The sequence below is a fragment of the Clupea harengus genome, chromosome 9 (assembly GCF_900700415.2).
Source record: "Clupea harengus chromosome 9, Ch_v2.0.2, whole genome shotgun sequence".
Lineage (NCBI taxonomy): Eukaryota > Metazoa > Chordata > Actinopteri > Clupeiformes > Clupeidae > Clupea > Clupea harengus.
Window position 1 is genome coordinate 11,709,959 of NC_045160.1, and position 12,635 is coordinate 11,722,593.

At 39.9% G+C, this 12,635-nt stretch overlaps 1 protein-coding gene across 1 annotated transcript; it reads right to left on the reverse strand.

The window, feature by feature from the left end:
• Nucleotides 1–119: 119 nt before the first annotated feature.
• On the reverse strand, nt 120–12,635 carry flot2b (flotillin 2b). The gene is made up of 11 exons (XM_012836225.3): nt 12,433–12,635; nt 10,400–10,475; nt 10,050–10,140; nt 9,082–9,205; nt 8,814–8,932; nt 7,882–7,995; nt 6,882–7,001; nt 6,228–6,442; nt 5,373–5,556; nt 5,039–5,188; nt 120–2,393 (listed from the first exon to the last, which is right to left on the reverse strand). Exons 1-11 carry the CDS (start codon nt 12,479–12,481, stop codon nt 2,355–2,357), a joined length of 1,281 nt encoding a protein of 426 aa, XP_012691679.1. The 5' UTR covers nt 12,482–12,635; the 3' UTR covers nt 120–2,354.

Consider the following 12,635-nt stretch of genomic DNA (forward strand, 5'->3'; position numbering starts at 1 on the left):
GTGGATGAAATGGTCATGTTTGATATTACATTGAGAGTCCCATGCACTGCACTGTCCCATACATGCAAGGTAAGGCTGTGTTAAGAAGTATAAAGAAGCTAAAGATTTTCGTGACAAAATAATGGAGTGGCTTATTTTATTTAAATATCAGGCAATAGTCCATTGCACCATATGCTAGAGTACTAGAGTAATAGCAAAATTACTATTAATAGTTTTAGTGATGGTGTGTATTCGTATCTCAAAGTAGCGTGGGGAAAATAATGATATGAATCCTAATTCACATTAGATTATTTAACAGTCCAGCACAAATAGAAGAAATGGTCAAAACTGATGACCATACAAAAAATATCGTTGGGAACAGCATTTTGTTATATGATAAGTACTCTTCTGTGATATAATTTAGTGATTTCATACAGGTATTATGAAGTCATTAGGACACATTACTAACTCAAAAACAAATAAAAGCATCTCACATTGAATTGTGTTTTACATGTGATAAAGAAAACAAACAAAAACAACTGATTCAAATAGCAAAACCTCAGAAGCACATACAATGGCACATTGCTGTTAAAACCAATTGAATGAGCTGCCATTTAAGTTCATAAGTTGAGGCTTTTGAATGTTTCAGGAACCAGGGACAAAACAAGACATTCAGTGAAAGTACAAAATGACTTCATAAATGGCACTACGACACAACAGTGCAGAGAACCTCATAGCCAATGCCATATAATCTTTTTTTCCCACCCCTTAAAGCCAACAGAAGAAAGCGGACTTCAACACTAAACTTCACAGCACAAGGCTACACAAAGCTTAACTCTATGGTCATTTCATATGGCTGCCAATATAGAGGGACATTTCTGAGCTTACATGGACTTGACAAATATAAATTTTGTCTAGAAAAAATTACCTGGTGATAAGTTCTACAAAGATTTTGGATTGCATGGCTTACATGTACATTAAATGTTACAAAAAGATTTAAAACAAGTGAAACAATTAAAATAAGCATACTATATTACCACAGAGAATCTACTTTGGTATGATTAAAATCACTTTGAAATCAGTAAAAAAAATAACCCACTCTCCCAACACCATGAAAATAATCATAGCATTGCAAATTAAGGGTTTAACCTCACATATTGTCAACTCACTCCAATGACCTATCGTTCTCTTGTAAATGCATATAATAATATATAGTAATATTGAATATAAAACACAAAATAAACAGAAAAAATTAAAACAAGCCAACTGGCCTCACAGATACCCGACATGTAATACTACACAAAAAAAAAAAAAAAAATTAAATATGGTGCGTTTGTGGATAGCATGCGCTTTGATCCATGCTAAAAGACAGACTTTAATATAATGGCTTATTTATCAATATGGCATTCCTCTATTAGAGTACAGCAAAACAAATCTGCTGTGTATACTCAATGTGAATGTCTTAAGAAATGGAAAAAGAGTCTTAACTAATTTCATAACAAAACTTTTTGTTACCACATACATGAAATCACATACACAGCAACTTTTGACAGCAATACCACGGCATCACTATGCTGATACCTTGCATGCGCATCAAAATATTCCTGAAGTTCATTGGATAGCACATCATATTCTCAGAGCCCAAACAGGACGAGGCCCAAACCAAAGTTAACATTTGGAATTTGTGGTAGCTATGTGATAGTACTTTTATGAAGGTAAACCAATCACTCAGCCCACTGTAGCCTACAACAAAGGTGACAGCTATGAAATTCTCCCTTGAAATGTTGCCCAACTCAATTGTTCAATTGGACAGTGAGTAAGTTTGTAAAATAAACAGATATGACATGTAGTCAATCTCGTTTTAAAAGTTTTGAGATGCAAAATTACCTCACTACTTCCCTTACACCCCGGTTATATGCCAGAGACGCGACGGAAGCTAAATTCTATATCCCATTAATTTCTGTTGGAGGCAGGCGATTGAGACGTAGACGAGCAAATTGGGCAAAGCGAGGGAAAAAAGCAAGCGTTTCGCGTCGCTGGCATGTATCCATACCGTTACTCCCTACAAGACATTCTACACAGATAGAACCATACAGATAGAACCATATTGATGAATGAAAGAGGAATTAAAAGTGTTCCTCTCCTATCGCCTTTCCCACCAATTACGTCGATGGATTCAAAAAGCTTAACATAACAGTTAGATGTAAATGTTTAAGAGGAGCAGCAGTACATGCAGATATTCTGGTCCTGTAAAAATGAAGGCACCAGAGGTTCACAAATCCACTTGTATAGAGAAACGATAGGTTTTCAAGTGTTCTGAAGGCAGTCGAAGTGAATGCAAACGACATATCAGAGCAGAAGGTAGGAGATTGTTCTCAGGCCTGGGCGTCAGTCATCTTCCTCAGTAAAGGTATCTGTTTGAGGGAGCACACATATTATTCTTGGTTAGGTTTCTCATTAGTTTAGTCTTTCTCTACAACATCAAAAACAAGGAATTTCATAAAAGATTGATATATGTATTATTGATCAGCATGTCAATTTCTCAAAATCTTATTGAGCCATCAATGTATTAAAATTAGCCAATATTTAAACTAGACACCCAATATGTCTGCTTTCCAATTCATTCAGCTGGCTTCCATTTAACACGTAGTCTGTAGTAATGACCTTTGGAGACCACAAGGGGGGGGGGGGGGGGTCGTCATATGTCAACATTTTGGATAGTCCCTTTTTCTGAAACATGCTAGTTGGAAATGAAACCGGATCTGTAGGCAGGCTACCCTGTGACTAAGACTTTACTAATGTTGTGTTGAGAAATAGTATGTATGAAGATATCAGCAGCGTGCGGCCAGGCCCCTCTAAGCATTCTGAGAAGAAGGAACAAACATGTAAAACATAATAAAAACATCAATATTATATCCGTTATAAAAAACACCAGTACGTTACACTGTCTCTTCTGTCCCGTAGTGCGCAAAAGCTGATCGATGGATACGCCGCAGAAGATTTTTCATCCAATCAAGTTAAATACTAATAAACAAGTTGCCTATTAACATGATGTATGCATTGTGAGACTATGTTCATGTGATGCAGCTCGTATCAGCCTTGACAAGTCAGGATCAGTAACATCATTATGTTTCATTTACTGTTAAGATGAGATTGATTTTATGTTGGCCTTTCACAACATTTTCATAGTTGTTTTTATAATTTCGGCAACACACACTCGTGGGAATGTGTATGAATTTACAATTATTTAATTCAGTGTGCCGACTTTTACTCCGCTGCTCGTTCACAAACAGGCAGGCTAATATGGCTCCCTCTAGTGACGCTTCTTTATACGACAATGAAAATCACTAAACCTACACAGTTTAGATTAGTAGTCCCCAAACTGCCGGCCCCACCGCTTCTCCCAGATTCCACTTCTTCCCTGATTTTACCGTTCGAACAGTGTTCTTGACTACTGGATCCTTAGACTGTGACAAAATCATCTCCAAGCTGGCCTTAGCACATTTGAACTCTTCCACCAAGGTGGTCATTGGCAAAATTCCTTCTTCATACAAAGGTACAGCACTTAGACAACATGGCACCCAAAGCCATTTCCTAACTTCCTTATTTATGACCTCTGAAATAACAACTTCATACATGGTCAAAGGCCACCTTGGAAAAAGACCAAACTGCAAGCACCACAATTTCAGTTTTGCAGGCAAGGTTGATACCTGAATTAACTCTGCACGACTGAGGGAGAGGATTCTTGCTGAATTCCCTGATATGCAATCATACAAGAAGGGAAGAGATGTCCTGATAGCCTTTGAAGAAGATGTTGGTGCTGCTCTTTCCAAAGCCTATGAGCAGGGCAATGACAAAGAGGCTCTGCACATCGCATGTGCTGCACAAATTGTCCACTGTCAGATATTTGGTGAGGCCAAACCATTTAATGGTTTCCATGAAAGATACCAAGAGGACTCTGTGTCACCACTGTTGCTTACCCTGATGGACATGGTCCTAGAGGGACCCAGCATCAAGGACCAGATGGCAGAAGAAACATCGCCAGCAGCACTTGCAATTTCTCAGTTGCTTAAATTCAACAGCGTTAAGCACAAGTGGGCATCAGGCACAGCAGCTTTTGTCAGACATAGGACTTCACAGGAGACACCAGTTCCTTTTTACATAGGACTGATGCTGCCCACACACGCAAAAGGGAACTTGTGGACAGAATGGAACATCTGGGGTTGAGCATATCATATGATCGTGTGTTTCAGCTCTCCACCCAGATGGGGAACAATGTATGCCAGCAGTTTCAAAGAGAGCAAGTGGTATGCCCTCCACAATTGCGTAATTCAAGTTTCAAGTTCATCTAAAACTCTGTGTAAATTGTGAATAGTTCTTTTACTTTTGTGATCAAAAACCTTGATCTTGAATTGAGGCTGTTCTCTAATTTTCTAATAGACAAGATATAGCAGGTAGCAACTTTTGGTCAACCCATACCAATTTCAGGCTTAAAATACCAATTTCCAACTCAATCAATCAATTTTCTATGTTTCAAATTAAATTGCAAAAATAAAACAACTCAACAAAAACTCAACTCAACAAAAACAACAGCCGATGTGTACATGGAGCAGTTTAGTCAGTGTAGTTATGTCATCCATATAAGCTTGGATGGGAGGTAACCGGGTGCTGTCCTTTGACCACGCACAACCCATTTAGATGCCCCTATAATTCATTCCATTTCCATGGTGAAAGGCAACAGTGAAATGGTACATCCACCAATCTCCAAATGCTCCCAGGATGTGGTGTAGTTACTTCAGCACAACTGAATATACTTAAAATATGCCCTGACTAATGCTGAAATCTTCTCAGGGCCCTTAAAGTAGCTGAACGCTTTCAACAACAGACTTTGTGGCACCGATCCAGAAATTCCACACAGATCCACAATTGCTATCCACTATTGATGCATGGAAAAGACATCGATCTCAAACCCATCAAAAGGCCTGAACTAGTCAAAATCAATAGCCATGCTAGCTGAAACTGACTCTGCCCCCACCCAGGGTCTACCAGCCCCTCTCACCTTGGTCAGGTCCACTCCTGTGAGAGCGTTGATGGACACGGGCAGCTCGGCCAGCAGGCGGTTCACTTCTCCAGTCACCCGGCTGTTGTCCCCACTCAGAATGACTATCTCACTGGTCCTGGCCAGAGGGGCAGCCACTTTGCTAGCAATCTGTTGAGACACAAAGAGAAGGGAAAGTGATGAGAAAAGTGGACATTGCCATCCTAAATGTCTGCCACAAGTACCAGAATACTTTAATTAGCTAGATAAATAATTAACTAACAAAAAATGCCATATGTTCATAATATTCAAAGATTTGCAGTGGATTGTGTGTTTAATGCGGTCGCTCAAATACCTTTGGCAGTGCCTCCAGAACCAGGGCAACCTTGGCTGCTTCCCCGTACTGCTGGTAGGCCTCAGCCTTCAGCCTCATCCTCATAGCCTCTGCTTTACCTATGGCTTCAATAGAGCCTGCCTCCGCCTCTCCTATCTTGCGGATTTTCTCAGCTTCTGCTTGAGCAGTCAACACCTTTTTCATCCTGTGAAGTAGGACAAAACCAACCACAATCACATCACATATTCAAGAATAGAATATTACAGAGCACACACACACAACAGGATGTTCACCTCAATGGAACACACTTATCTCATGATGTGGATACTGGAAATGAAACCGTGTTAGGTTGTGGTTTCAACATTTTGTGTGTTAAAAACAGACAAGTGGTGTAAAATCCCTTCAATATTCATGCATAGCAAACTGCAATAGTAGCACTGCAAGGTATTTCAGGTAGCATGGGATACAACATACTTCAGTAATTTGAGAACACCTAAGGGTCTTTCTTGGTACAATGTATTTATAAAGCAATTACACATTATTACATATTGCTACCATTTTGTAGAAACGTATTCTTATTACATTATTTATTCTTATTACTTTTATTATTATTTTACATTAAAGTCTTATATCACTTACATTTACATTTAGCAGACGCTTTTGTCCAAACCGACGTACAAGAGAGAGAACAGTCAAGCTACGAGCAACAGAGACCTAGTGTAACAATAAATACTATTTTACATAGAAAATAGAAAAAAAGTGCAGGAATGTAACTGCTGTAAGTGCAAGTTAAGTACTAGTAGAAGTGCAAGTTAAGGCACTTAAAGCTTCTATAAATATGACCAAGAATCCGTTTCACTGAGAGGCCACACTTACTTATCTCCCTCAGCGAGCTGCTGTATCTTGTAGGCCTCAGCCTCGGCAGGCCGCTTGACAGTAGCAATCAGCTCCTTCTCCGTGCGGTCGATCTCCCTCTCCTCTATGGTGATCTGCTTCTTCCTCTGCACAACCTCAATTTCAATCTCTTCCAGCCGAATCTTCTGCTGCTCTTTGGCAGCCTGCAGCACGTAGGCCAGCTCAGCTTCGGCTTTCTGCTCAGGTGAGAAATCATCAGCACAGTCAGAGGCCATCGCACAGGTTTATTTTGAGGTTTGGGCATCCAGTACAAAGTCTGACATATAAAACCACCAATTAATACCACAGACTGAGGAGAGGCAATTTTCGAATCAAGGCTTTGTAATTAAATGTGTTTTTTTATGTGATCAAGCCATTCTAATCAAAGGCTTGATTATCCCAGGAACTATGAAAACAATCTTCCTCTTTATACACTGCCAGTTGTGCACCTCAAAATATTTAGTTTTTCTGATTGGAAGTGCAAAATACAGCTGGAACAGTTGTACCAAAGAAATGAATCATGTAAGGTCAATATGCCCAAGGGAACTTTTTTGGTAACCTCTTGGAGATAAAATCTCATCATACAGTGTTTACTTGTGAAGATCAAGGGGCCATGGGAAACACTGTCTTACTGACCTTGGTGTTCACTTCCTGGTTGAATGAAGCTTTCTGCAGCTCCAGCTCTCGTTTGGAGTCCGCCATTTTCGTGTCAGCTTGGAACTTGATATCCATCATCTCTTTCTTGCACTCTGCTTCCTGATGGAGAGGTAGAACATGTTGACTAAGATGTGAAACTCTTCCTGGGGGATCCATCAGGGATAATAAAGTTCCCCAGGGACAGACATGACTTCAAGCATACGACTGGAAACAACTTGTTTAAATTTTGTAAGTGGTTGGCATTGGGGAAAACCCAAGGCTACGCCCGAAGACAACATTTGACAAGGGCACCATAGTACCTTCACGTTTGATTGACCACCCCTATTTTGAGTTACATCAACACACTGTTTTGAAATGGTAACTCTGTTATCTGTCTAATGATCTCTGACCCACTGTGGCCTCTAACTCTCATTAAATTCTCAACCAGAGAAGTATTCGTAGGTAACGGTGTTTCCGCAATGGCTAGCTAAGATTAGTTTCAAAAAGTATAGGACCGGGCTAATTAACTGGTCTAGACATGCTACAGCAAGAACTGTTAATTGTATTATACAGCGCTGGATTGCCGACCAGCCTCTGCACTGGATTGAATGGTTATACGGATCGCATAGCAGCCAGGCGCCCGTCACTGGACCAAGTCGATCGAACAAGCTGCAAAGCTCCGTAACAGCACTGTAGCCTCTGAGGTAGTCTCCAGAACTAGAAACAGGTTGTGTCTGTGGAATATGCCAAGATACTAAAACGGCCGTGGCAAAATCCTGTGCGACACTATTCCTAGAAAAAAACTTTTTTTTAAAAAGTAAGAGGGGTATTCATCAAAATAGATTGTAGGTATCCAAAGTAATTACCTCAGGTCAGCCTACCTAACGGGTAGCAATATACATTTAAAGCCTCGAGCTAAGGTTGAGTTCTTCTGGGTGCTTTAATAAATATAATTCATTGGTTTGGGTGAATTGTCCATTACAGTAGCACAGTCCTTTACCCTTATGCCAGCATCCCTCTCTGCTTCAGCCACTCCGATGTCTGCATCTCTCTGAACAGCTGCGGTCTGTGTCTTCCCCAGAGAGCTGAGGTAGTCCAGCTTGTCGTACACATCCTGTGGAGAGCAGACCGTTTTAGTAAAAAAAAAAAAACACTAGACCAGAGACACCGAGGTGTGATACACATAATAGCAGTCATTCAGGAATGATGCGCCACAGCAGTCATAACAATGTAATTTCTTGGGGTGGTATTCTTTCATATCATAGTTTTAATAAATAGAACAACCAAAGAATAATGCATTCAAAATGTATGTAAAATGTCTTTCCTTTAAGTTTCATAACAGTCTATGTTTTCCACCTCATTAACTCCTGAAAGTGATAATGACAGGCTGTAAATCATTATCGGTTTTATGGACAAGCAATTCATCACATTTACTCTGATTTATTGGTTGCCTCTAGGTGCTGCCATATTATGTGTGATCAAACTAATTAAACTTATGTCTTCTCACCCTTAAAACCCGATATAATTGTATTCCCCGAGAAAAAAATACTCATACTTCTCAAAACCTGGTAACTTTTCATCTAGACCCGCAGAAATGACAAGATTGAAATAGATGGGTCAGAAAGCTAATGCATTATAGCAGACCACTGACCTCATATTGTCTTACGACATCACATGAAGACAATAGAAGTGTTTTTGCCTGTCTGTGCGTGAGTGCGTGTGTGCGTGTGTGTGCGTGTGTGTGCGTTAGGGGGCAGGTGGGTGCTACTGCCAGGAAAAATAATGAGATGGAAGGGTGGAGTAACTCATTGGGGGCCGTGGATGAATGACCCTCAGCATCATATGGGCTTTAACCACTGACACATTTAGCACAGCCTACGGGCACTCTGCTCACAAAGGTTTGATATGTAGTAAAAAAAAAAAAAAACTCACTTTGATGGTGAAGCTGAGGATTTCAATACCCATACGGCCCACGTCTGGGGAGGCCACCTCTCGCACCAGCTGGGCAAACTTGTCTCGGTCCTGGTAGATCTGCTCCACTGTAAGAGTACCTGGGGGAATGACAAAAGATCATCCATTAGTGCCAGATCTGGAACACTAAACAGTGTAACATTAATCTTCTACTTATGAGTCAGTAATAACACACACGTGGTAATAACTGCTTGTTTTGATAACTTGAACTTCTTTTTAAAACGCTCACCTAAAATGGAACGTAAATGTCCTTCCAGAGTTTGCAAGACGACACTTTTTATCTCCATCACTGATTTTCCCAAGAACTGCTCACATGCTAAAGGCAGCAGCTCATCTTCCGTCATGACTTTGACCTGCGACAGAATGTTGAAAAAGTGTAGGGGTCTCTCAACAAGGGTCCTGATTTATAATGTCCCAATCTGTAAAGCTATGTAGTATTTCAATCCACTGTATGAAACTACTTACTTTAACATTAAGCTAGCATTTTCAGAGCATAGTCAGAGTTAGCCTCTATATACATCAGTTCTTTCATTCAGTTGTTTGTTCAGGATTGCTTAATTTTGTTCAACTGTTTGAAGTACTAACAGACCTAAAAGCAAATGGAGAACTCAAGCTCACTGACTGCAGTATGTGATTCTATGAACATATGCTGTGTTAATGGAAAATCAACAATGTTTACAAAAAAACCTTGTTATATTGTTTACAAAACAATAATGAACAAGGAGTGTGTTGCACAATGCAATGGAAGTTTACCATTAGGGAAATTATTCACATCAGAGCTAGCCCGTACAACTGGACCGTTTTTTCATGGTGTAATGCATTTCTCTGCCAATACAATTTTTTTTCCATCACTGTGTCCTGTGTTATAGTTTTTCTCCCAAGAAAGAAAGGTTGTAAGATTGGACTACGAAAGTTCTACTCAAGTGACCAATTCCTTTACATGGCTTAAAATCCCTTGATTAACTATGAATCTAATCTGTCATGTAAGAAATGTCAAAGATTTAAAACAAACATTTGCCCTGTGAAATGTACCATATTATACTCCTTTCTCTGCTTAGTCACACTGATACATAAGGATCCAAAAGGATTGGAATAAATGTACGTCTCAACATGGACATTGACAGTTACACAAATTCCTGTGTAAATGAACACCTGCCAATGATGAACAGCTTTGAATTAGACTAAAAGCACACCTACCTGGGCAACTCCAGTGACAGTAATGGCTACCCCTTCTGCTGTCTCCACATCTTCACATTTGGGTTGTAGCGTCATTATCTCTAGTGTCAAGCTGAGAAACCAAAAAGCGGCCCAATTCAATTCTAGTAACCAACAAACACAACCAGTTTTGAGTCCATCGACTATCTTTGACATATAACAATGACAAACTGAAAAGCGACAAACCGGCACTTCAATAATTTGTCATAAACATTTCAAGTCAGCTGTTTGTGTGTGTGTGTGTGTGTGTGTGTGTGTGTGTGTGTGTCTTTGTAAATGTCTAAACGTGATAACCTCAGAATACATTCATACATTTGTGAACACTGCCTGACCTTTGAGCATCTGAAATGAGACACCATGCCCAGGCCCAGCCACCAATGACATAAGTCTTCCGATTCGAGCAGCCACCTGGAAAAATGACACACATAGCAACAGTGTTTAATGTGTACCTTCACCCCCAGCTCTGAGCCTCTGAACAATGACTCTCCATCAAATGCATTGCAGTGATCAAACCATCTCTCAAAAAGCCTAACCTTGATCCTAATCTGGCTAACTATAGACCCATATCTAACCTCCCTTTCTTGTCAAAAATACTTGAAGAAATAATAGCTAAGCAACTTACTTCCTTTCTTCATAAAATCAATATTGAAGAAGACTTCCAATCGGGCTTTAAAGCCCATCACAGCACTGAAAGGGCATGTCAAAGTTCTGAATTACCTACTAATCGCATTCAATCATGGGTGCACCTCAATACTAGTTCTTCTACCTTAATGCCACTTTTGACACTATAGGTCATCATATCCTGTTACAGAGACCTCATGTTGGCATCAAAGGCTGTGCTCTATCCTGGTTTAGGTCTTATGTGCATAATAAGTCATCCAATCACACGAGAGTAAGCCAGGGTGTTCCCCAAGGCTCTGTCCTTGGACCATTGCTCTTCTCTTTGTACATGCTACCCTTAGGTGCTATCATAAGGAAACATGGCATTAACTTCCATTGCTATGCTGATGGTACCCAACTTTACCTATCCATAAAACCTGATGAAATTGTACATCTACCGAAGATAGAAACCTGCCTACAAGATCAAAATATCAGATGGCTAACAACGTCATGCTCCTTAACTCTGATAAAACTGAGGTTATGCTTGTAGTTCCCAATCAATTGACACTATCTAGCCATCTACCCACACTCAATGGCATCTCATTAACACCCAATACTAGCATCAAAAACCTCGGTGTTTGAGTTGAAATGTAGGTTTCAGTCAGTCTTTTATAACGAACTGTTGTCTTGTCTCATTTAAATAATGATGTTGTTACCGATATGATAAAGGATGGACTACCAGTGGGTCAGACAGTTGTCTCATAAGTACCTGCTTCTTTAAGACATTAATCATATTTGTAGGGGGGGTAATCCAAGAAAGTTGGCGTACCGTCCATCACATTCTATCATTGGCAATAGTAAATGGGTTGAACCATAATTTCACGGAAAGATTATAATGATCTACATTCTCAGCTAGACAGTTAACATTTAGTTTTATGTACCTAAACAACCACATTTCTGTATCGTCACCTAACGTCAGCTCTATGTAGTTATAGCAAGCCTAAGAAGGTAATTTATAACAAGGAAGGTATCTTAGCTAGATAGGTAAACAGCTACTACAATGGTTCCAGGTGTGAATAACGCTAGCTTTGAACCAGATAGCATTTAGCTAGCGATAATGGGTCAAATCGTCTTCACGCTAGCCTTAAGGCCTCCTGTGTTAGCATGTTATACAGAGCAACACAATTAACACATTGAGGGTTTGCAATCAGTGTTCTGTTTTCGCCAGCGAAGAGAAAGTAAACTATCGATTATGCTGACAATGACCAGGTAACGTTTCACCAATCTCAGTTTACGTTAATGACAACCAGCTGACCAGCTTAACTACAGACAGCTACATTAAGATTAGCTAATCAACGTACACGCATATTAACCTGGTGGTTCAGGAATTGTCCTGCAAAAGCTATAACATCAGACTGATGAGAGATAGATAGAGTAGCTAATTAAGACTGATTTGAAAATCTATCCACGAGCAAGTAGCAGTTATTACAGAATAACGCCAGTTAACACTACGGACAAACGTTCTTATTGCTAGCAAACATTAGCTAGGTCAGTAAACAGGATCCGCCTGTGGCATCTAGTGCTAAGTAGCTTGCTAAACTCAATAAGAAACCCGAATAAACTAGAAATGTAGCTACCTAGCTAGAGTGCTAAATCTAACTGCCAAGCTAGCTAATTGACAGACAAACATCGGTGGTCTACCTAGTTTCCGAGCAGCATTGCATGCTAGTCATCGTCACAATAAAATCACATATAATAATTTTACCTGAAACAACTAGGGCTTCATTTGGTCCAACAGTAAGACAGCTCCCCATGTTTTAGTTACAGAGACTTGTTGAAGTCCGTAAAAATGACGTTATTTAAAGTATATTTACAGATAACTGAGACGTTTTTCTTAGATGTCTCTATGCGTGCAACTGCAATCACGGGTCACACTCGCGACGCGAGTACGCCTGTATGACATGCCAC

Bases quoted from the DNA above. Each gene is read 5' to 3' on its own strand.
- flot2b (XM_012836225.3), bottom strand. From the start codon at position 12,481: ATGGGGAGCTGTCTTACTGTTGGACCAAATGAAGCCCTAGTTGTTTCA. The intron at 10,476-12,432 runs GTAAAATTATTA...TCATTTTTCCAG, and splicing joins TGAAGCCCTAGTTGTTTCAG to GTGGCTGCTCGAATCGGAAG. The intron at 7,996-8,813 runs GTGAGTTTTTTT...TGCTCTCCACAG, and splicing joins TCCTCAGCTTCACCATCAAA to GATGTGTACGACAAGCTGGA.